At 47.1% G+C, this 21,577-nt stretch overlaps 1 protein-coding gene across 17 annotated transcripts in view; it reads right to left on the bottom strand.

Moving 5' to 3' along the window:
• Positions 1 to 21,577, bottom strand: part of ZNF618 (zinc finger protein 618) — a 197,185-nt gene that overhangs the window by 76,779 nt on the left and 98,829 nt on the right. For all 17 annotated transcript variants that reach the window (XM_042914252.1, XM_042914257.1, XM_042914254.1 and 14 more), the window contains one exon: positions 170 to 213. In XM_042914252.1, the coding sequence (XP_042770186.1) occupies positions 170 to 213 (44 nt within the window). The remainder of the gene's footprint in view (positions 1 to 169; positions 214 to 21,577) is intronic.

Below are 21,577 nucleotides of genomic sequence, written 5' to 3'. Positions count from 1 at the left end.
CCACGACCGCACATCCTCCGGGGAAGTATGGATACTTCGCAGCCAAGGGAGCTGGCCTGGACCACCCACCCCCTTTCAGGGGAAGGGAAGGACCAGAGAGAGGTGGCTGTCAGCTATGAAATGGGGGGGGGGGCAGGGAAGGGGACAGCCATGGGCACGGGGAGCGTACCTGCTTGCCGTGCTTTTCCTTCCAGCTGCACTGGCTCCGTCAGCCTGCAAAAGAAACCCAAAACACCTCCATCAACCATGGGGGAAAACCACAGACTCTACCCACTGATGCCCCACCAAGCTCCCCCTCGACACCCGCCTCCAGACAGAAGGGAGAGCTAGCACAAACCCCTGCTCCATTCTTCCAGGTGGGGAAAATCTGCCCCTAGTGGTAAGAGGGAGTCAGACCACCCACCCCACCCCCCGCCCCCACCCCCGGAATTTGCTTGGCCCTTTAAATCCAGAGGAGCACCCATTGCCAACACAAACCCAGCAACCACAGGGCCCTGGGGACTCAGTGAAAAGTAAGTAACCAGCTAAATCTGAGATTGAATTGCACCATTTTTATTTTCATCTGGGATTTCCAATAAAACAGTAGCCGCAGATTTATTCCTACCAACCGGAGGGGGAAAATCCTATTATGTTAAAATATTCTGTCCCCCAACCCTCCTAGCAGGGAGAGACAAGAGAGTACTGGTTCTTAATCTCTTTTTATTTGGGGGTGGGGGTGGGGTAGGGGTGGACAGGGAGATAAGGCTGACCAAATGAAAATTTCAGAAATCATAAAGTTCTGGTTCAGATGGAGAGACCCAGAGCCTGAGCCAGGAGGGAGCTGCCTGAAGTCTCATGAGGACTGAATGACCAATACCTGGGGTTCCTGACCACTAGGCTGGTACTGGAGGGACCTCTATGCAGAAGCTGAAGTAGGCTGCAGATATGGGAAGGACGCACTGGTCGAAGATGCGTTTTCCTGGCTTTGTCAAAGCATTTACAATAATAGTAATCACACTTAGAATAATGCAGGTTCAAAACTCTGGCACACATGTGTTTCCAAATTCAGAATCCTTCCAAGTTTAGAAAGGTAATGTAGCGCATGTGTTCTGTATTTTGAAACACCCTGGCAGGGTCTGGGGAGACACCCCACCCCCCGACCCCGACTCAAGCACACAGTGATACTTCCAGAGTGAAACGTATGCGGTCAGCCCTACAGAGGCTCAGTGAAGACGGAATGAGTCTCTTCTCCCTCCAGGCCAACTTGTGCCACCTCACCAATTACAAAACATCTTTCTGCTTTCAAGGTTTTTGAATTTCAGGATTGTGGACCTAAAAGAAAGACAACAGCAGCCACCTTTGGATGAGCGCGCTTACAAGAAGTTGCAAACCGGCAAAACCAGATGGTGGACTTCGATGCGGTCAATGTGTAAAAACACCAAGGATTTCACCCAAAGAAGGCAGGATTTCAGCCTGTGAAAGCAGCACTCAGGCCCACATGACCACAGCCAGCTAGAGCCGCCATACCTTGTTCTCCACAGTGCCCGCTGCTCCGTCTTGCCTTACGCTCGGCCCTCCCGCCTGGCCTCCAGGGGTGTCCAGACTCCCTCCCCCAGCTAACTTCCCATCAGGCGCCAGTGTCCGCACATTTAATGCTTCTTATTCAGTCCTCCTGATGGGTCGGTCCCCCAACATACATACACAATATCCCCATTTTACAAGTGAGGCAACAAGAGTCCAAGAATGTAAGTCATTTATCCAACATCCCACAGCTACAAGCCTAGGTCTGGGTCACTCCGGTGCCCTCTTCGCTCAGCTCTGGGATATTTTATCTCCCGCCAACATTCAGAAGAGGAGCCAATCGGGAAATGAAGGAAACCCACACAGCCCCCACTGCCCCGACCGGGGAAATGCAAAGATGAAGGACAAGTAAGGAGGTAGAAACGTGAGGCCTGGGAGGGAGAAATTAATGGGATGCTGGTGTATTACTTCAGTGGAAGAAACAAGAAAGCGGAAAATGGTTTGCATATTATTTCACTGGGAGCAAAAGAATGGGATCAATTACAGCCTCTTTCCGACATCTTGCATTCCCCAAAACTTCTATGGAAAGTGAATGGGAAGAACTTGTTTTAATCTTCATATCCTAAGAGGCAGAAGTGGTAAAGGGTGGAAATTCTGCCCCAGAGAGCTTTAAAACATTATAAAATCCCAAATGATCTCTCATCTTTCAGACTCAACTCTGGGCCATGTATTTCTAGCATTTCATACATATTTTCATGTTGTCTTTTTTTTTTTTTGGGTCCTTTTCCTTCCCCGTTTCACCCAGGGTTGATCACATGAGGACAGTGAACATGACACCAGGTAGGAGAAAAGATTCTGTCTCTGGCACACCTTATCATCTCCACCTACGTTTCCCTTTTAATGTTTGTGATACTTGTGCTTTTGCCACCAATAGCAACTCTCAGTTTTGTTTTCCACCAATTTTTATAAAACAAAGACAAAATGCTAAAAATGTTCAGTTGCCCAAACAAATCCTTGCACAGAAACTCAGACGGTGCGGCAGAGGAAACGCAGCCGCTGGAGGGCCGAGGGCCACCTGGGCAGATGTGACGTGGCCGCTTACCGGAGCTGATGCGGGTGGGCGCATTGGTGGACGACAGGCGCAAGGCAGAGACGTCCGAGAAAGCACGTGTTCATATCACAGCTCCCGTCAATCATGGCACTTGGGCCTGGCTGAGTCCAGACCAGGCGCGAGGGGCCCTCCCAGCCCCAGCGGAAGCCCACAGCGCTGAGGGCGCCGACCTTCAGGTGGAGAGATCTGTGAGATGCCAGGCGAGCTCTGCCTGCATCCTCACAACTACTTACTGCTTGAATTAAGCTGAACCTCTGAACCTCTGACAGTCATTTTCCAAGTGGTCTAATACCAGCCATTTCCTAAGATTCAACCTAAACCACCAACTAACTCACTTTTACCCAGGGTCATCTGACCTGCTTCTCAATTTGCATTGAAGATGAATGGCACGGGGTCTGGCGTCAATAGATGCTCTTGAGTTTGGAGCCCTGCTTTTGCCATTTCCGGGCTGTATGATTCTTGGTAAGCCACCTGCACCCTCAAGGCCTCAGTTTCCTCAGGTGCAAAATGGCAATATGCCAACCCCAGGACTATCTCCTAGGACTGGCGAGACTTCTGATAAATAAGGTAACGCGTGTAAAAGTACCTAGCACGGACTAAGTACTGATTGCACGGCAGATGAGCGAGGGGCAGGGCCGACCTGCTCTGCTCCAGGGGTCTACCCGGCCTGTCTCAGGGAGTGATCCAAATCCCATGCTACAAGCCAGCATCTCATTAGCATCCACCAGACCCCACAGCTCTGAGGCTTCCTCTGAAGGGCTGGTCAAAACGATACCAAATACACTGAGAAGTAAGTACTTAGTACTTGTTAAGTACTAGGTACTAAACACAGGCCAGGTATCTGTAGTACCCACTTGAGCAATGGAAATCCAGCAGCAAATGGACCATGTGCTCCTACAGATGCAGCTTCTGTCTGGCTCTGTCTGGGTCTCACCTTGGGCAGGCTCCTTCCTTTTCCATGGACCTGAGGTTCTCATTGGTAGAAACGGGACGGGAGGCATGAGAGTTAAATCAGGTCTCCTGCCACCCTTCATCTCTGTTTCTCTGTATAGAGCTGATCCAATCTTAACCAAGCCCCTCTCTATGGCAAGTGAAATGGGGCGGGGCACAGTGGGCGCATGAGAGACCCTCCTCCTCACGTTTACAAGGTGGGGGTACAGGCATCCACACACACCCCAGCTTTCCACAAGGGCACCTGGCCCCCTTTGCCCACCCCATCCATTCCTTTTACACCAGTTTCTCCTTAGGACCCGGGCAAAGCTATTTTCGGTTTCATTCGACCCTCCTCTTCCCTCCCAAATGAATGTTAAGTTGTTCTTTTCCATTCTCTTATTAAGGATTTTCTTGGAAAGAAAATATTATTCCAAACCCAGAAATTTTATTTCTGAATTTGTGCAAATGTAAGTTGTAGGACATTAGCTGCATTTCACATTTTGTGCAAATGGCAGAAACAGGCAATTCGTGTGCTACGGGATGGGGGCTGGCCAACGATTTCGATAAAATAAACCCTTTTTTAATTTAAATGCTAATGCACTGAATTAAAATTTAATAACTGAGGAAATTGAAAAGCCGAGCAGGAATATTGGAAATAAATCCAAGCAGAAACAGCTGAAATTAAAAATTCTAGAGAGTAGGAGGATAGCAGCTAAGCTGTCTTATATGATTACATTTTTTTTTTCAGAATGAAGCAAAAAAAAAAAAAAAAAATCCTATCTCTCGCTGGCTCTAGGGCAGTAAATCCACAGTGCTGTGATTTATTGCTCAATTTTCCTGAGGGAAAAAGGCTTTCTTTCATGCTGAAATATTTCATAAATTTCAAGCCAGCATAAATTCTTAATTTAAAAGTTATGGAGGTCACATTTAGTGCACTGGTACGGTTCCAAAATCTTAAAGGAATAGCAGCAACCCAAAAAAAAAAAAAAAAAAAAAAAAGGCAAAAAGGAGGGGTAGAATTTGCTCCTTTTTTTTTTCTTTTTCTTTTTTTCATTTTGGTTTTAATTCACGAGTTGAAATTTCATTATTAAAGATTCCTCCTGGATGGATAGAACCCAAGCACATGGGGAACTGGTATGTGTTTGGAAATCTGCTGCAAAAGATAAAGAGATAAAGATTTAATTCAATTATAAAAAGGCATTTTTTTTTTTTTTTTAAAGCCACTTGAGGAATTTCTGGTAAAAATTTCCTCCCTTCATTGCCCGGGAAGGGGTGAGGGTGGGGGAGGGTGGCCAACGTAATTGCTTCTCTTAGATCTCCAATCTTTTGTGCACACTGATATATTCATTTGTTATACAGCTGTTCAGCGGCGGAAAGAATGCTGGGGCGCCCATAATTCTAAGCAAATCAATCAAAAATTAATGATTTGTCATGCTTGCACAATGGAGGAAAACAGCTCCTTGGGTCCTGGCTGCCTGATCTCGAAGAATGAAATGCCTTTCTGCGATAAGAGAACCAAGCCAGAGGCTCAGCAAGGCTGAGGTACCACTGCGAATGTGGGTGCTCATGGTCCCCTGAGCCCTGAGAGGATGGAGGAGGGCCGCCATCTTGGAGAGGGCATCTCCAAAATGGTGCCTCAGCCAGTTAAGCCCAAGACAGACCCGATACAGCACATTCCCATGGTGGTATAATTAGGATCTTGCCTTCTCCCTCCCCTACTGCAATGCAAAAACTGCTTCCTCTTGGGAGACATCAATGACTCCCCCCATCTCCCCCGCCAGATCTGACGTGTCCCTATTCACTGTTCCCCCAACACTCCTAACACGCCATCACCAGCACTTCTTACCAACTCTATGGGATGGGATCCACAGTTCCTGGAGCACCAATGTCTCCCAGGCCGGGCGCTCCTACTGGACAAAGACCACATCCCACACGTGGCCATGACTCCAGCACCCAGCTTGGGGCCTGACACACGGCAAACATTCAGCAAATATGGTTGAATCCATTAGGTTATTTCTCGGGAAACAATGACAATGAAGTTGCTTAGATGAATAAATGATCTGCATTGGCAACTAGGATGAAGTACAACAACTGATCTTAAATAATCACTCACTCCTTTATTCATTCAACAGATATTCCTTGAAAGCCTACTGTGCTCAGCTTTGGGTGGACAAACTCAAATCCACTGATGGACAATTCCAAATACCCAACATTTACTACTTCTTGGCTTTCTCCTCCCTTGGAAGGGAAAAGTGAATGTGAACTCAGGAGAGAAAAGAAGTTCCCCACATGCCCAAATGCCTTTCAAGTCTCCTCGTCTCTCTTAATTCACATGAATGTTATATTCACAAGTATCAAGTGCACAATACTCCAAAATAAGCCTGTGTACTTCACACGTGCATATGTTTGAATATAAAAATACTGTTTTATATTACTAACAGGTACAACTGACCCTGTAGGAAGACGTTCAGCCTCAGCACTGAGGGAAGCCAAGTGCACTTGACCTGGAAGCCTGGAGGAGGCACTGCACTCATGAGTGAGAAGCAGACCCTGCCTAGAGGATCATTCTACGTCTCCTACTATTCCGGAGGACAGGAGGACAAGTGGGTTCCAAACAACTTGAGCCTCACTTACACACCTCTTTCCTTTCCAGCAGCCGTGGATCCCCAAAATTTAACTTGGAATTTCCTGTCTGTCCCACTGAGGCACAAGACTCAAATCAGGAGAAAGTCATTTGTTCATCCTGTGAGTATTTAGTGAGCTCCTTCTATATACACCAGACATTGTTCTAGGCAGTTGGGGTATATCCCTGCCCTCACGGGGATTACATTCAACTCGGAGGAGACAGAAGCATTAGGCGTAATCAATTAGTAAAATGTATCATATGCTCGAAAGGAATCAGTTCCGTGAGGGGAAAACAGAGAAGGGGAAGGGCAGTCAGAATGCTGGGCCAAGGGAGGGGCCACAGGCTGCAGTTTTAAGTAAGGTGAGAAGAGCAGGTGTCATTAGGCAAACAATGGAAGGTAAGGGAGTTGGTATCTGGGGCAAAGGGAATGACCAGTGCAAAGACCCAAGGGCAGGAGTGTGCCTGGTGTGCTCCAGGAACAGCAAGGGTGCCATGAGCAAGGACGAGAGGAGGAGAGGTACGGGAGGCTGGCCCACGTGGGGTCTTGGCGGCCACCGAAGACCTCTGGCTTTTACCCTAGAGTGCCACCGGAAGGTTTTGGCAAAGTGACATCATTTGACTTCCATTTTTACAAGATCCTTCTGGCTGCTAAGCTGAGAATGGACCAGGGGCAAAGGTCGAAGGAGGCAGGAGGCCAGGTAAAAGATGGTGTGGCTGGGACCAGGGGAGTGGCAGCAAGGGGGTAAGGAAGTGGGTTCTGAATATACTGGAAGGTAGAACCAGCAGGACCTCCTGACGAACTGGATCTAGGCTGTGACAGAATGAGTCAGGGAAGACACCAAAAATCTTGGGCCTCCACACCAAGAAAACAGGAATCGTCTCTCCGGTACATGAAAAGATGAGTCACACGCCTGACACGGATCGTCACGCGACACCAAATCCTCCCCCAAACCCTGCTCAGGAGACACTGCAGTTTAACTATCCCCCTTGGCCCAAGAATTAGCCAACGACCCAGAGGGGCCAAGTGACTTGCCCAAGGCCACACAGCAGGTCCCTGACTTGGCCAGGGCTCGCACATCTTCTCACCCCAGTCAATGGCCATTGCCTCTACACACTTGGCCCTTCAGGTCTAGAAGCAACAAGGCAAACCTGGCCCAAAACAATGTAGATCAACTATTCACCTCCTGAACCACCAGGCCCCAACTCAAGCAAAGGCCACTCCTGCTTTTTCATTCTTGAAAAACATCTATGAAGGGTGACTGTGCCAACACCAAACAACAGCGTTGCATGTTACAAAGAGGATAGCGCTCCCAGGAAACGAAATATATTCTAAATTCCCTAATTAGACCCCGTTTCTGACATCACGTTCAGTGATACGCTTCTAGCACGTGATGCCTGGTTTTTAATTCTGTATTTGCTTTCTACCTGAACGTGGTCACTCAAAGCCACAGACCACTCAGGGATCCGAGCTGGAGGGGTGGGAGTTGGCTGCCGGAGAAGGCTCTGAGTTCAAAGAAGTGCATCTTTCAATGGGTATTCATAGAATGCACAGCAAACATGTGATTCTGAGAAAGGCCATGGGAAACTGATGCCGAATCAGACCTCATTCCTCATCATTCACCCCGATACAAGCTATTAAGTGCCTGTGTGTTCAGGACACCAGGGTTGTTACTGGGGACACAACAGCCACAAGAACGGTCAGGGAGATGGGCAGTGATTGTGCTTAATTATTTCACACTATCAACTTACAATTCCCAACCGAGATATGTGCTCTCAAGAGAAAGGCCTAGGTTCCCCAAGCATCTTTGACAACAGGATCCAAGGAGACTGCAGGGTCGAAAGAGCTTCCCCGAGGGAGGGAGGCTGGAACAGGGCACACAGAGCTCTGGCTCAATAGGGAGAATGTACAGTCTAGATGCAAATGAAGCTAACAGAAGCTGAGTGCCAGAGGGCAAAGAGAAGGGCCCCATGTTGCCCAGCAGGGAAGCCTGGGTCACTGAAGCCTGCAGGGCCACAGCCTTCTCTGAAGGCCTTACCCCTGGACAAAGGGACCAGCCCACTGACATGCCCAGGTTCACACAGGGAACTCCTGATTAGACCCCGGTCCGGAGCCCAGAGGCCAAGGGAGGTCCAGACATGTCATCAACTGGCCAAGTTTCCAACCACCAGGGAGAACAAAGAGAAATGACCAATGTCTTTATTCCTCTTCGTTACAATGCCCTTCTGCCCCTCCCCAAGCCCTTGTTGTCTGAAGTCATGTGGTCAAGAAATAAATCAGATTTCCTAGGAATGGAACCAGTACAGTTTTGTTCCTTTCACAGCCATTGCCAGGTGTAGGCAGGTTCTTCTCCCTCTGGTGGACAGCCAGATGGACCAGAGGACCCTAATGCTGACATCGTCATCATCACTGCCACCACCTCGTCATTACTGTCCCCGTCATACCATCAACAGCTCGTGATTACTGAGCACATGCAGACCAGGCACAGGGGTTTGGGCTTCACTCCAAGGCTCGTGGGCTTTCCTGAAGTTCATGCACCTCCAAAAGCAACCACTGGCTGCAGGATGGAAGCAGGGAGCCCAGCATGGAGGCCACTGTCATCTTCCAGGGAAGAGATGGCAACAGTTGGGGACAGCAGTGGAGGAGAGAAAACTCTGGGTCAAAGGATTGCTGGGAGTGCCAAGGATCACCTAACACAGTGTGTGGAGAGCATGTGGGGCAGAGCTAGCACACAGCAGTCACTCAATAAATGACAGGTTTAAAAACATACAAATAAAGGCAGCTATTGAGGAACGCTGGTCTGTCTTCGACTGTGTGCAGAGGACCTGATCTCTGTGCACAGATCTGGGCACCCGGGAGAGACAGAAGTGGGGCCTGACCCAAGGACCTTAGAAGGAGGGCGGCATCCTGACGTCAGACAGGAGAGGCTGCAGGCTCCCCCAGGCGGCCATGCGGGACTTATGATGGACCCCAAGACTCAGTCTCATCCCAGGGCACTGGTGCCAGCACAGCTGGAGCCCACAATCCACACATGGATCTAAAGGATCCGTGAGAATTCCTGGTTGTTTAATGTATGCAAATTCTATTCGTCCAGCAGGGGCAGATCACAAGTTCTAAGGCCACATCAAAAAAGGTGAAGCTGTTCCTGGGGTCAGGTCCAGCAAGGTTATGGGATTTTTAAAAATAATTTTTATATATTTTTATATTTTTTATATTTTTGTAATTTTTTATATTAAAATAACCCTGTAGGGGTGCCTGGGTGGTTCAGTCGGTTGTGTCCGACTACGGCTCAGGTCATGACCTCGCAGTTTGTGAGTTCGAGCCCCGCGTCGGGCTCTGTGCTGACAGCTCAGAGCCTGGAGCCTGCTTCCGATTTTGTGTCTCCCTCTCTCTCTGCCCCTCCCCCGCTCACACTCTGTCTGTCTCTCTCTCTGTCTCTCTCTCTCTCAAAACCAAATAAACATTTAAAAAAATTTTTAAATAACCCTGCATTTATAGGAAAGTTACAGAGAAACTATGGGGAGTTCCCTTCCACCTCTCACCCAACACAAAGAGCTTTAGGCAGGGAGAAACATGGTCAGAGTTGTGTCTGCACAAGGCAGCTGGAGCAGGCAACATGGAGGCATTAAGACCCGACAGGGGGCTGATGCCAGCATCGAGGGAGGGTCAGCTGAGGCCTCAGCCAAGGCCAGATGAGGCCTGGTCTCTCCCCCCAGGACCAGCGGTCAAAAAAAGCCTTCAGGCTCCAAGACTAAATTGTGAAGCAAAACACCAGCAGCGGTGGTGGCGGTCACTGGGAGTCAGGTGGGACACGAGCCCTGCCACTTGCTAGCGGGACCCTCGCCTCTCAGTGACTTGACCTCTCAGTGCCTCAGTTCCCCCCTCCGTAAAATGGGTGTGATGCTGGTGCCCAGCTCATGGGCCATTCTAAGGACTAAGTGAGCTAATCAGTCACATGCTTAGGGGAGGGCCTTCACAGCCACATAGTGCCAGCTTGTACTATTAATCCAGCATAAAGGGGCTCCAACAGGGACAATACTAGTGATCCCGGAGCAGCCAGCATCTATTGAGCACCTCCTGTATTCCAGCCCTGGGCTCAGGCACGGGGTATACCGTCTTGAGTAATTTCCACAACCACCCCGGGTGGTAGGGACAGTCCCCAATCCTGTGGGCCAGGTCAGGTCCCAGAGGCTTGCAGGGTGCAGGGACCAGTTGAAAGACGCTCGGCCAGGCCCCAACCCAGATGCTCTGATTCCGAGTCCGTGTTCTCAAACCCTATGCCATGCTGCCTCCAAGGCCCGGCGGGGTGACCTTGGCGAGTGACTTCCCCGTCTTTAAGAGTGGACACGCTCCTCTGGGTGCATAAATGCTGCCCTGTTTGTTTTCTTTTCAAAAAAGAAATGCGTCTCAGTTCTTTACAGTCACACAGTTAATCTCTCAATTTACAAAAGAGTGAGTCATGTGACTGGATTCCACAAAAATTCTCTCTCCAGGTTTATGATTTTACAGAAAACTCCAGGGAAAACCGCCTGGAGCGAGTTAAAACCAGATCAGCCATAAACCATGTCCTGGTACAGCCTCACCAAGCCAAGACTCAGATTACTCATTAAATATGTGATAAATATTCGCTTCAGATCAGCAGGAAGTGGTGCGGGGGGGGGGGGGGCAGTTAAAAAAAAAAAAAAAAGACTTTTTTGCTTCAAGAGAGGAAAAAAAACTATTATAACTAGAGAGAACTGCAAGCTCCAATTATTGAACCCAGAATTGGGGGACAGGGTTTTTCAAAGTCACCTCCTTAGGTATTTTTAAGTAAGTCAGTAAAGGAAAAGGCTATCCTCAAACCTCTTCAAGGAGGACCAAAGTAAAGGGCTTGGGCCTTCTGTGACAGGGCCACGGTGACACTGACATGCCCAGAATAGCAGCATCCCCACACCAGAAGACCCCTCCCCCTGAATGCTGGCATGGGCGAATTCTGCCCTCCTCCCTCTGTCCACCTGTCCAGGGAGGCTGCTGGACTGACGGCCTCTCAGAAGCCTTCCAGCTCTCACATCTGGAGGCAGGCAGCCTATGTTCAAATCCTGCCAGGATGTAGCTCCGTGACCAGGCTCAAGAAACATCACCTCACAGCCTCAGTTTCCCCCAATGTAAAACAGAGGAAAAAAATCCCCATGAAACACAACTGCTGGGTGGATAAAAAGGTATAAAGTCTGTAAAATTCTTAGCTAGTGTTAACAAGGCTACCTGAGCCACAGATCTGGATGATGTCATTATGATTACCCTGATGGTGGTGAGTAAAATTAATACATTCAAGAAACAAAGAAACCCAAACATATTCTGATCCCTTCAGCAGAATTTACTTGGCACAGTGCCTCCCTGCATAGAATCTGGAGCTGGATGGCCTGGGTTCAAGTCCCGACTCCACCACTTACAAACCATGTGACAGGGAGGAAGTCACTTAACCCTCTGAGTGAGACTCAGTTTCTTCATCAGCCAAATGGGGATCATGATACTGCTCACCACACAAGGATACTTTGGACTAAATCAGCTAACATTTACAAAGCTCCCAAAACAATGCCTGGTAGATAGTAAACGATATATAAATGTTTACAATTAAAATGACGTAGCATTTATTGAACTTTAGGTATCAAATTATCATTTATTAAAATGTGGGCAAGTCCTGTTTTCCTCTGAGCCTTAGTTTCCCTACCTATAAGTTGGAGAACTTTGGCCAGATGGGTTCTGAGGACGCTCCTACTTCTGAAACTTGCTGATTCTGGTGTTTCTCTCTTTGCTCATGCTGTCTCACCACACAGACTGCAGTCCACTGACCAGCTGGGTCGCAGGCCCTGCCCCACGAAGCCATCCTTGGCCATAGGGACAACCTGCCTGAGCACCGGGGAAACATCACCACTCTCTGCAGCTTTGTTCCCAACCAAAATTTCCACAAGGCAAAATTTCCACAAGGCTAGCTTTTCAAGGCTCCTCTGTGGCTCCACAGCTCCCGGGGCTATGCTGCATACAGAAGGGGCTTAATAAAGGTCAAGCAGTTGGTTTAAAACATAAAGGAACCTTATTGCCAATAATCAGAGAACCATGGTGATGAATGGGGTCTAGGGAATCATCTAGTCCAAGAATGGCAAACAGGTTGTATTTTCAGTGCCAATTCTATTCGGTTAGTAGTGGCCCCTGGGGGGCAACGCGTTGAGGTGGATTCTGGGGCCACATCAGAGCTCAGCTGAAGAGAGTGCTGTGACTGATTACGGATGTCTGCAGTGAGCATGGTAAATCTGGGGATGGTAGCTGGCTTGCCCCCCCAAACTATTCCAACACCCTCCCTTTAGACAGAAGCTGGGGTCTCCTGGCCCCCAAAGCACCCTTTATCGGGTACCACGTTCCCATTTGCAAAACAATCCCTATATGAAGGAGGAGCTGTGGCCTCTTAAAATTCAGCGTAAAGGGATACCAAAGAAGACAGAAGACCAGAAACAAAAGAAATACACACAAGAAACTAAGAAGGAAGGAAGGAAGGAAGGAAGGAAGGAAGGAAGGAAGGAAGGAAGGAAAAAGAAAGAAAGAAAGAAAGAAAGAAAGAAAGAAAGAGAAAGAAAAAGAAAAAACTGCATAAAACACTGAACTTACTTTGGTTGTGAAACAAAAATAATTATAGGAGGGCAAAGTGGATGCTCCAAGAAAGACTTTTCTCTTTTTAAAGAAAGAGAAGTCTGGAACACATGCTCGAAGTAGAAATCTTACAAATTCCTATTGCAAAATAACTCCTGGTCAGCCAACCACAATCTCTATAAATATATCACAAGATCAACAGCCCAGGCAAATAGGGGGAGGGGGAGAATGACTGCATGAATTTTTCAAAAATCAAAATAGTCCCTCACATAGTTGGAAAGGAAGGAGCTCATGCATTTTCCGACCAGATGAAAGGCCCATAAAGAAAAGAAAGATTGTAATTCCTCACATCCCAGTGGGTGCCTACTGAGAAATCTACACAGCCAGATTATTCTGAAATTATTCTATAATTCTGTTTTCTTTGCAAGGGGAAAAGAAATCTGGTACCCTAAATTCATCAGCACAGCCATGATCTTACAATGGCTTCCATGGGATTATTCAGAGTGGAAACAGTCAAATACTCTAAGGGACCTGATCTGGGTGGTAAGGTAGGTCCTACAGGGTCTGACCCAGAAAAAGAGAAGGCCATCTAGGTATTTAAAATGGAGGCAATTTAATATAGAGATCTGACACAGGTGATGAATGGGCTGAGAAGTCAAACAGGGGACAGGAAGGCAACCAAGGAGTAGCATGGAGAGAGAAAGGGAAGAGATGGTGTTACAGAAGTCGGGGCTGTTCAGCAAGGGCCGCCCAATGGGAGTGGATCCCAGAGGTAGCTACACAGAAGACACTGCAAGAGGCAAGAGGCAAGAGCGAGTGGGGAGAAACAGCCTGGGCTTGGCCCTTCTTCCCACCTTCCAATCTCCTTGCTGGGCATCCTTCTGGCCCAACTACTTGAGGTCCGGAGGGCGAGGGCACCTGGGAAATGCGGCTCCTTATAATTCAGAGCACAGCAGGGGCAAGGAAAGGATGGAGTCCGGGTCAACCCAACGGCTGAGCAGCTCAGATCAGGATGCTCGTGGAGGACACACAGCTCAGCAAGGGGTCTGTCCCTGAGTCTAGCTTCCCATATGGACTGTAACTTCCTCAGGGCAAGGACTGTCTTCCCTTGAGTTGTGTCATCTTCTGCACTAGCCAGCAGAGTCACAACTCAGACCTGAAGGGACCCTGAAAGTCTGAGAAATGGACGTCCAGCCACCCAGTCCCAGACTCCCAACTCGTGGGATGTTTGGGTGGCCTTCCGGCATATTTTTACTTCCAGTCTTTGCTCAGAATCTACAATGGACAGCAAATTTATGATGTGAAGGCTAGTTTTTCCCAACCCATCACTCAGAAGACCCAAGCAACCAGGAGACACTCCAGAAGCATGTCCTGACCAGATCTGGAACAATGCTCACGGGGGTCAGGAGTGGAGGCTCTGTGGTACCGAAGTCTGAGGCCAGCTGGAGGGCTGAGATGGAAATGCTCCTAGGGCACCAGAACTTTCCACCTTCAGGGCCTCTATTCGAAATCCACACTGGAACTTCATGGTGTTGCTTTCTTAACCATATCATGAAAGACAAGAGTGCTCCTGTTCCACAGGGCACAGACTCAGCCTTACGAACCTCTTTGTCCTGGCTGTGGCCAAAGGCTTGCTTTCAAAGTACATTCTGCAAAGGAAGAAAGGGCCCTTCCCTTTCATTGATGGCTCCATTCCCACCTCCCCCAAGCCACAGGACCAATCTCCCTCCCCTGTTTTCTTAAAGCACTTATTGCCTGGGCCATTCAAATGGTATTGATCAACCAGCTGGTACACTCAGTCATCTTTTTATGACCTGTCTTCCAGGCTGGAGCATACATCTTCTTTGGGTAGGAGCCATGCCTCTAGATTCCCTAGCGCCCAGCACACGGCCCAGCACAGAGAAAACATCTACGCAGCATCCTTAACGGGGAAAATGGCTCAGGTTCCCAGAAGCCTGAGTCTGGGGTAAGGTAGGAATAACATATCCTTCAATGCCTCACATCTGTCTAGTGATCAACAGGATTTTTACATCCATTACTTCATTTAATTCTTTACAATGCAGGAGTCATGATTTCCATTTCAGAGGAGAGGGGCAGAGGTGAAGGGACTTTGCCCAAAGTCAGTAGTTGCTGGCAGGGTCAGAAGTCAACCCCGTGACTTCTTCTAAGACAAATAGTAAGTTTCTTCCCCCTCCTGGCTCTCATCTCCCTTTCCAAGATTCCATGTCTGGCTTCTCTTTCCTGAAATGAATTGATTTAATGAAATCATGAAGTGGTAAAAAGAGGTAATAAATGTAAGGCACTTAGAACAGTGCCTGGCACAGTAAATGCTCTGTAAGTAACGGCTGCCACTGCCTTCATGGTCACTGTCATTTCTCCATCACCACAAAAGTCATCTCAAAAAGTCAATGCACCAGAGTACCAACAGTTAGCAAACCTCACAGCCAAATATGGATATATGGAATATGGAAAATGGAAAATGGAATATGGAAAATGCCTATATTTAGTTAAAACAGAGAAATTCTAGAAAGTCAAATGACTTATCAGTTAAGTGGAGACATGTAAAGATATCGCACAATTCTCAGAAGTCTACCCAAAGCACTGACCTCCCTATACCAGACAACCACCACCATTTTATTCAGAATTAGGCTAGACTCTCCCTTCCTGACTTCATAGAGAACATCTTCAGTACATAACACACAGTACTTTCTCATCACTGCACAGTCTTTTGAGCCAGAAGTCCTGATATACAGAGGGAAAAGAAAGGTCGGGGTGGAAGGAACAGGTGCAAGGTCACGTGTGTCTGACTACAATCAACAAGCCCCTTTCATGAGTGTTGGTCTTATCGCTCCTTTGTTGGGTCCAGCGTGGGGTTTCGCAATCATGGGGCTGAATGTGTATTTTAGGCGAGGCACACACAGATCAGTATTCCAGCTTCCAGCTCATGACTCGGCCCAGAGTCTTTGGGCAAACGAAACAAGAAGCAGCTACAAGCCTCGGCTAAGACAGAAGATGCGAAGGCAGCACTGTGCATGTCAACTCTCCCAAATGGGGTTCTTCTACAAGAATCTCCAAAGCAGCCGTGTGCCCTTAGCTGTCACGTCCGCTGCTGCCTTTGTCTAACTGTGTTGCCAACTCTCATATCCTTTGACCCAGTAATCTGCTTTGGGGAACAGATTCTATGAATATCATACAAAAGAAGGACGCGAATTCATGCCCAAAGAGGTCCACTGCACTATTTATAATAAAACCCGGGAAACGCTCTATACATACAACGTGAAAAGGTAACTATTTACAAAGCCATCAGAACAGATGTTCATGAACGATGGAGAGCTGTAAGAAAGATACTTAGGTACCGAAGCGAAATGCCAAGAATAGAACCAAAACTCTCTGTATAACTTCACATATGCTAACATGACATACATATGTGGTACTTCCCAAGGCACTTGCTCTGCGTGGCTCCAAAAGGTTTCCTCCTTTCTGCCTAGCTTTCTATCGTCGCTGCTTTTGAGGAAAAACTCATCGTACTTGACACATGCCGCACATCTATGAAGGAAGGTACTGGGAAAAGGTGGGATGCTACCTTTCCCCAGAATGAAGACGTGCGACTCTGCGAAGACATCGTTTACAGTCTGTCCTCGAGGATGAGATCACTTGCATAGACACGGTGGCTAAACCCAGGTACACACCCATCCCCTGGGAAGTCCAAGCTCCCCCCGAAGGTGCTCAGCCTACTGCCTCGTTCGTAGAGCAGACCCCGAGACTGAGGTTTTTACACTGTACAGAGCTGCAACCACAACACCCCCACGACTGCTGCTGTGTACTGAGATACTATTATGTGCCAGCAACTCTAAAAGGCTTGTTAAGTATGTTTGAACTCCTCCAACATCCTCATTAACTGGGAATTATTCATCTACTTTACAGCTGGGGAAACTGAAGCCCTGAGAAGGGCAGTGATTTGCTAGGCTAGGGAAGGGATCCAAGTGAGAATGTTCACAGGAGCAGTCCCACCGCATGGCACGGTCTGAAATGTGCATGTAGGCCACAGATCATTAGTAAACCAACCTGTTTTCTCCTCACCACTTAACTGTGCAGTGAAGAATACTGTTGCCATTTCTCTGGGTCTTCCCAGAGTTCCTGATACTATTGTGATTTTATACATCAAGACACTGAGGCTCAGAGAGGGGAAGTGACTTGACCAAAATCACACAGCTAGTTTAAGCAACAGGGCCGGTATTTGAAATCAAGCTTTTGTAGCCCCAAAGCCCACACACTCAGCCATCCTGCCGCACCTAACTCTGCCAAAAGGAAATAAAATGAGAGAGCTGTAAGGAGTCAAACTACACCACCATATAAGAAGTATGTTCACAGCCAGAGTTTGCCCAGAAGTGGTGGGCTCCCATGGGGAGGCATGCCATAAGAGGGGGAACAGCCACCTGGTGAAAAAATAATCAGCAGTTATAAGGAAAAGATGGATGAGCTACTGGGTGGGGGTGGGAGGGCTGAAAGAGGTGTTCCTCCCCACCAGGAGATTCCAGTTCTGGATCCTTCTGGAAGATACAGCACTTCCTAACACTTCTTCAGACTGGCCTTAATTACCTAGCTTTTTTTGTCCTCCGTATTTAAGGGCCACCATCTTTTAGTGAAACGCTGAGGACCAAATATTTCATTTCCTTTATTCCCCTCTTCCTGGCTTCACAAGTGTAGTAAAAAGTTAATGAATCTATAAATTGCTCACTGGCTTAAAATGAAAAAAAAAAAAAACAAAAAAAAAACAGTTAATGGAAATTTTAATGAAAACGCCCCATCCGCATAACTGATGGCAAACCCAGGCCCAGAACACCTGGCACTGCATGGCCCAAACCCAGTGCCACAAAAGCTTGAAAACATTTACTGGAAGAAAGTCTATCAGCACTGGATAGGAGAAAATCAGTCTCCATTTGCACATGACATGAATTTACATATAGAAAAGCTAAAGACTCCACCGAAACACTACTAGATCTGAATTCAGTAAAGTTCCAGGATACAAAATTAACAGACAGAACTCAGAAGCATTTCGGTAAACTCACAACAAATTTTCTAAAAAAGGAAGAAATCAATCCCATTTATAATAGCATCAAAAACAATAAAGCACTTAGGAGTAAGTGTTAACTATGGCATAAAATAAAATTTATACTAAGGAATAAATTGAACTAAGGCAGTGAAAAACCTCCATTCTGAAAATGACAAGACATTGATGAAAGAAATCCAAGGAGACACAAATAAATGGAAACGTATCCTGTGTTCATTGATGTGACAGAATTGATGTTAAAACACCCACTTTACTACCAAAAACATTCCACAGATTCAACACAATCCCTATCAAGATTCTAATGACATTTTTAAAAGAAGTAGTAAAAACACTCCCAAATTTTCCACGGAACCACAAAAGACCCCAAATAGCCAAAGAAATCCTGAGAAACAAGAACAAAGCAGGAGCCATCAACTTCCTGTTTTCGAGCCGTATTATAAAGCTATAGTCATCAAAACAGTGTGGCACCAGCATAAAAACAGACGAATAGGCCAATGGAACAGAATCAAGAGCCTAGAAATAAACCCAAGGATGTACAGTCAACTAGTATTTGACCAGAGAACCAAGAATACTGAAGAATAGAAAAAAAGACAGTATTTTCAATAAATGGTGCTAAGAAAAGTGGATATTCATACATAAAACAATGAAACCAGACCTGTATCTTATACCACCCACAAAAATTGACTCAAAATGGATTAGACTTAAAAGCAAGACTTAAAACCATGAATCTTCTAGGAGAAAACATACATAGGATAGGAATAAAGCTCCTTGACACGGGTGTTGGTAATGATTTTTCAGTGAGGATACATAAAGCACAAGCAACAAAATCAAAAACAAACAAGTGGGATGACATCAAACTAAAAACCTTCAAAACAGAAAAAAAAAAAAAAAACACCAACAAAGTGAAAAGACAACCTACAGAATGGGAAAAAAATATCTGCAAAACATACATCTGATAAGGGGTTAATATCCAAGATATATAAAGAACTCCTATAATTCAACAGCAAAAAATAATAATAATAATAAATAATAATCCAATTTAAAAATGGGCAAAGGACCTAAGAGACATTTCTCTAGATACACAAAAGGCCAACAGGTCCATGAAAAGATGCTCAACATCACTAGTCATCAGGGAAATGCACATTAAAACCACAATGGGATATCACCTCCTATCTGTCCAAATGTCCACCATCGAAAAAGACAAGAGATAACACATGCTGGCAAGGGTGTAGAGAAAATGGAACCCCTGTGCACTGTCGGTGGGGATGTAAATTGGTACAACCCCTAAGGAAAGCAATATGGAAGTTACTCAAAAAATTAAAAATAGAACCACCATATGACCAGCAATTCCACTTTGGGCAATATATCCAAAGGAAATGAAAACTCTAACTCGAAAAGTTATCGGCACCCCATGTTCATTGTAGCATTATTTACAACAGCCAAGACATGGAAACAACCCAAGTGTCCATTGATGGACGAATGGATAAAGAAGCTGCAGCATATACATACAAGCGAATATTATTTGGCCATTTAAAAAAAAAAAAAAGAAATCCTACCATTCATGACAACACAGATAGACCTTGAGGGTATTAAGCTAAGCAAAATAAGTTAGAGAAAGACAAATACTGTATGGTTTCATTTATATGTAGAATCTGAAAGAAAGAAAAGGAAGGAAGGAGGGAAAGAAGGAAGGAGAGAGGGAGGAAGGGAAGGAAGAGAGGAAGGGAAGGGAGAGAGGAAGGGAAGGAAGGGACGAAGGGAAGGAAGGGAGGAAGGGAGGGAAGGAAGGGAAGGAAGGGAGGGAGGAAGAACCAACCAAACTCAGAAAAAGAGATCAGACTTTTGGTCACCAGAGCTCTGGAGGGGAGGGGGAGAAAGAATTGGAGGAAGAGGGTCAAAAGGTACAAACTTGCACTAGTAAGACAAATAAATACTAGGGATGTAATATACAACATGAGGACTATGGCTGACACTGCAATATGGTATATAGGAAAATGAAGACAATAAATCCTAAGAGTTCTCATCACAAGAAAAAAAGTTATTTTCCTTTTTTTCTTTTTCTCTTTATTGTATCTATGTGAGAAGATGGATGTTGGCTTGAACCTATTGTGGTAATCATTTCACAACGTATGTAAATCACACCATCACGCTGTACGCCATAAACTATACAGTGATGTGTGTCAACGGTTTCCCAATAAAATTGGGGAAAAGAAACGAAAAAAAAAAATTAAGAAGGAAGTCAGGTTCCAAGCTCCTGGATGTCTAAAAGATGAGAAAGCCTCCAGGCTTCGAAGTGGCATCGTGAGTTACAATTACCCTAAAGGAAACGTCGTCAGCAGATTCGATCAGCAAACTGGGAAACCCTGTTTCTGAGAAAAAGAAAATGGCACAGATCCACGCTTGTTCTGAGGCGTGAAGCCGGAGCCTGGGACTCAACTCCGAAGATGGAAAAAGTCATGTAACTGAAAAGCCACCTCCTATTGCTGGGATTCCCAAGAGAAGTCCATCAACGCAGGACTGCCCGAGGTCCCCTCCTCGGTGACTTGCTACAGTTGACAGGAGAAGGTACTGTCTGTTTTGGAAAAAGGGTGCCCGGCCATCCAGGTTCATGCTCCCTATTCAAAAGTACTGTTTTGATGTCTGTTCTACGTCGGGCACTGGGCCAGACCTTTACACATTTTGTTTCTGATATGCTCCCTACAACATGGAATATAACTATGACCATCCACACTTTACTCTGGTAAGGAAAGGGGGCTCAGAGAAGTCAAGTGACCACCTTGAAGTCACACAGCTAGTCCATCTGTATCTTGACAGGCAGATCCTCAAGCAGTCAGCACTCCTGAAAAGCCTCCAAACAGACCTCCATCCAGCCTCTATTCAAGGCCCTTGGACCAAAGAACCCCCAGCCATAGCCTATTTGGTCTTTCTAGGATGTAAGTCTGACCCTATCATTCCCCTCTTGTGACCCTTCACTGACTCCCCTCCTCCTGCAAAGGTAAAAACCATGCTCCTTCTCAGCTCCCGTTACCTACTGCTCCGGCCACACCAGGGCTCCCTTGCTCACCGCCTGTTCACTCTCCTCCCCATCTGCTGGGGCCCATCTTAGAATCACTTGCACCCAGGAAACGTCCTGACATCCCCAGCCGCCCTCCTCCACCTCCCAGCTCTACCCAGCTACCCAAGGCAAAGTCGGATCCCCTCTGAGGTCCCCTGCTGCCCAATGGCCCCACTGTTCAATTACCTGCCTGTCTCCTTCCCCAGGCCGTGGGTGGCCCCGAGGCAGGGACGGAGACCTGTTCACCAAGCACAGGGCCTGGCCCAGAGAAGAGACTTAGAAAACACTGAGAACAGGCAGGGTGGCAGGAGATGTCTCCCTGCAGCACCCTTGTCGCAAAACACCCTCGAACCCCGGGACCAGGTCCGGCTCTGCCCAGCCCTCCCCAGCACCCCCCACCCCCGAGGGAGAATCACACGGACCAGAAGCCACGTCACTTCCTCTAACGCTTTCGACCACCTCGCCTGTTCCCTCTTCTCTCAGCGGCTCTACCAGGATAAACGTGGTTGAGACACGGAGTCAGAGAAATGAGGCCCAGAAGCAGCACAGAGGGACAAGGAGCCACGGCACAGGAACGCGAGGGCCACAAGCACGTGCTCAGGGGAGTGGAGACGGGCCCGCGTCTGTCCGACGGGCGGTCTCGGTCAACGGCAAAGCCACGC

This window comes from Panthera leo, chromosome D4, assembly GCF_018350215.1.
Source record: "Panthera leo isolate Ple1 chromosome D4, P.leo_Ple1_pat1.1, whole genome shotgun sequence".
Classification (NCBI taxonomy): Eukaryota; Metazoa; Chordata; class Mammalia; order Carnivora; family Felidae; genus Panthera; species Panthera leo.
The sequence above is the reverse complement of the archived record's forward strand: the minus strand, read 5'-3'. Positions and strand labels throughout refer to the sequence as shown.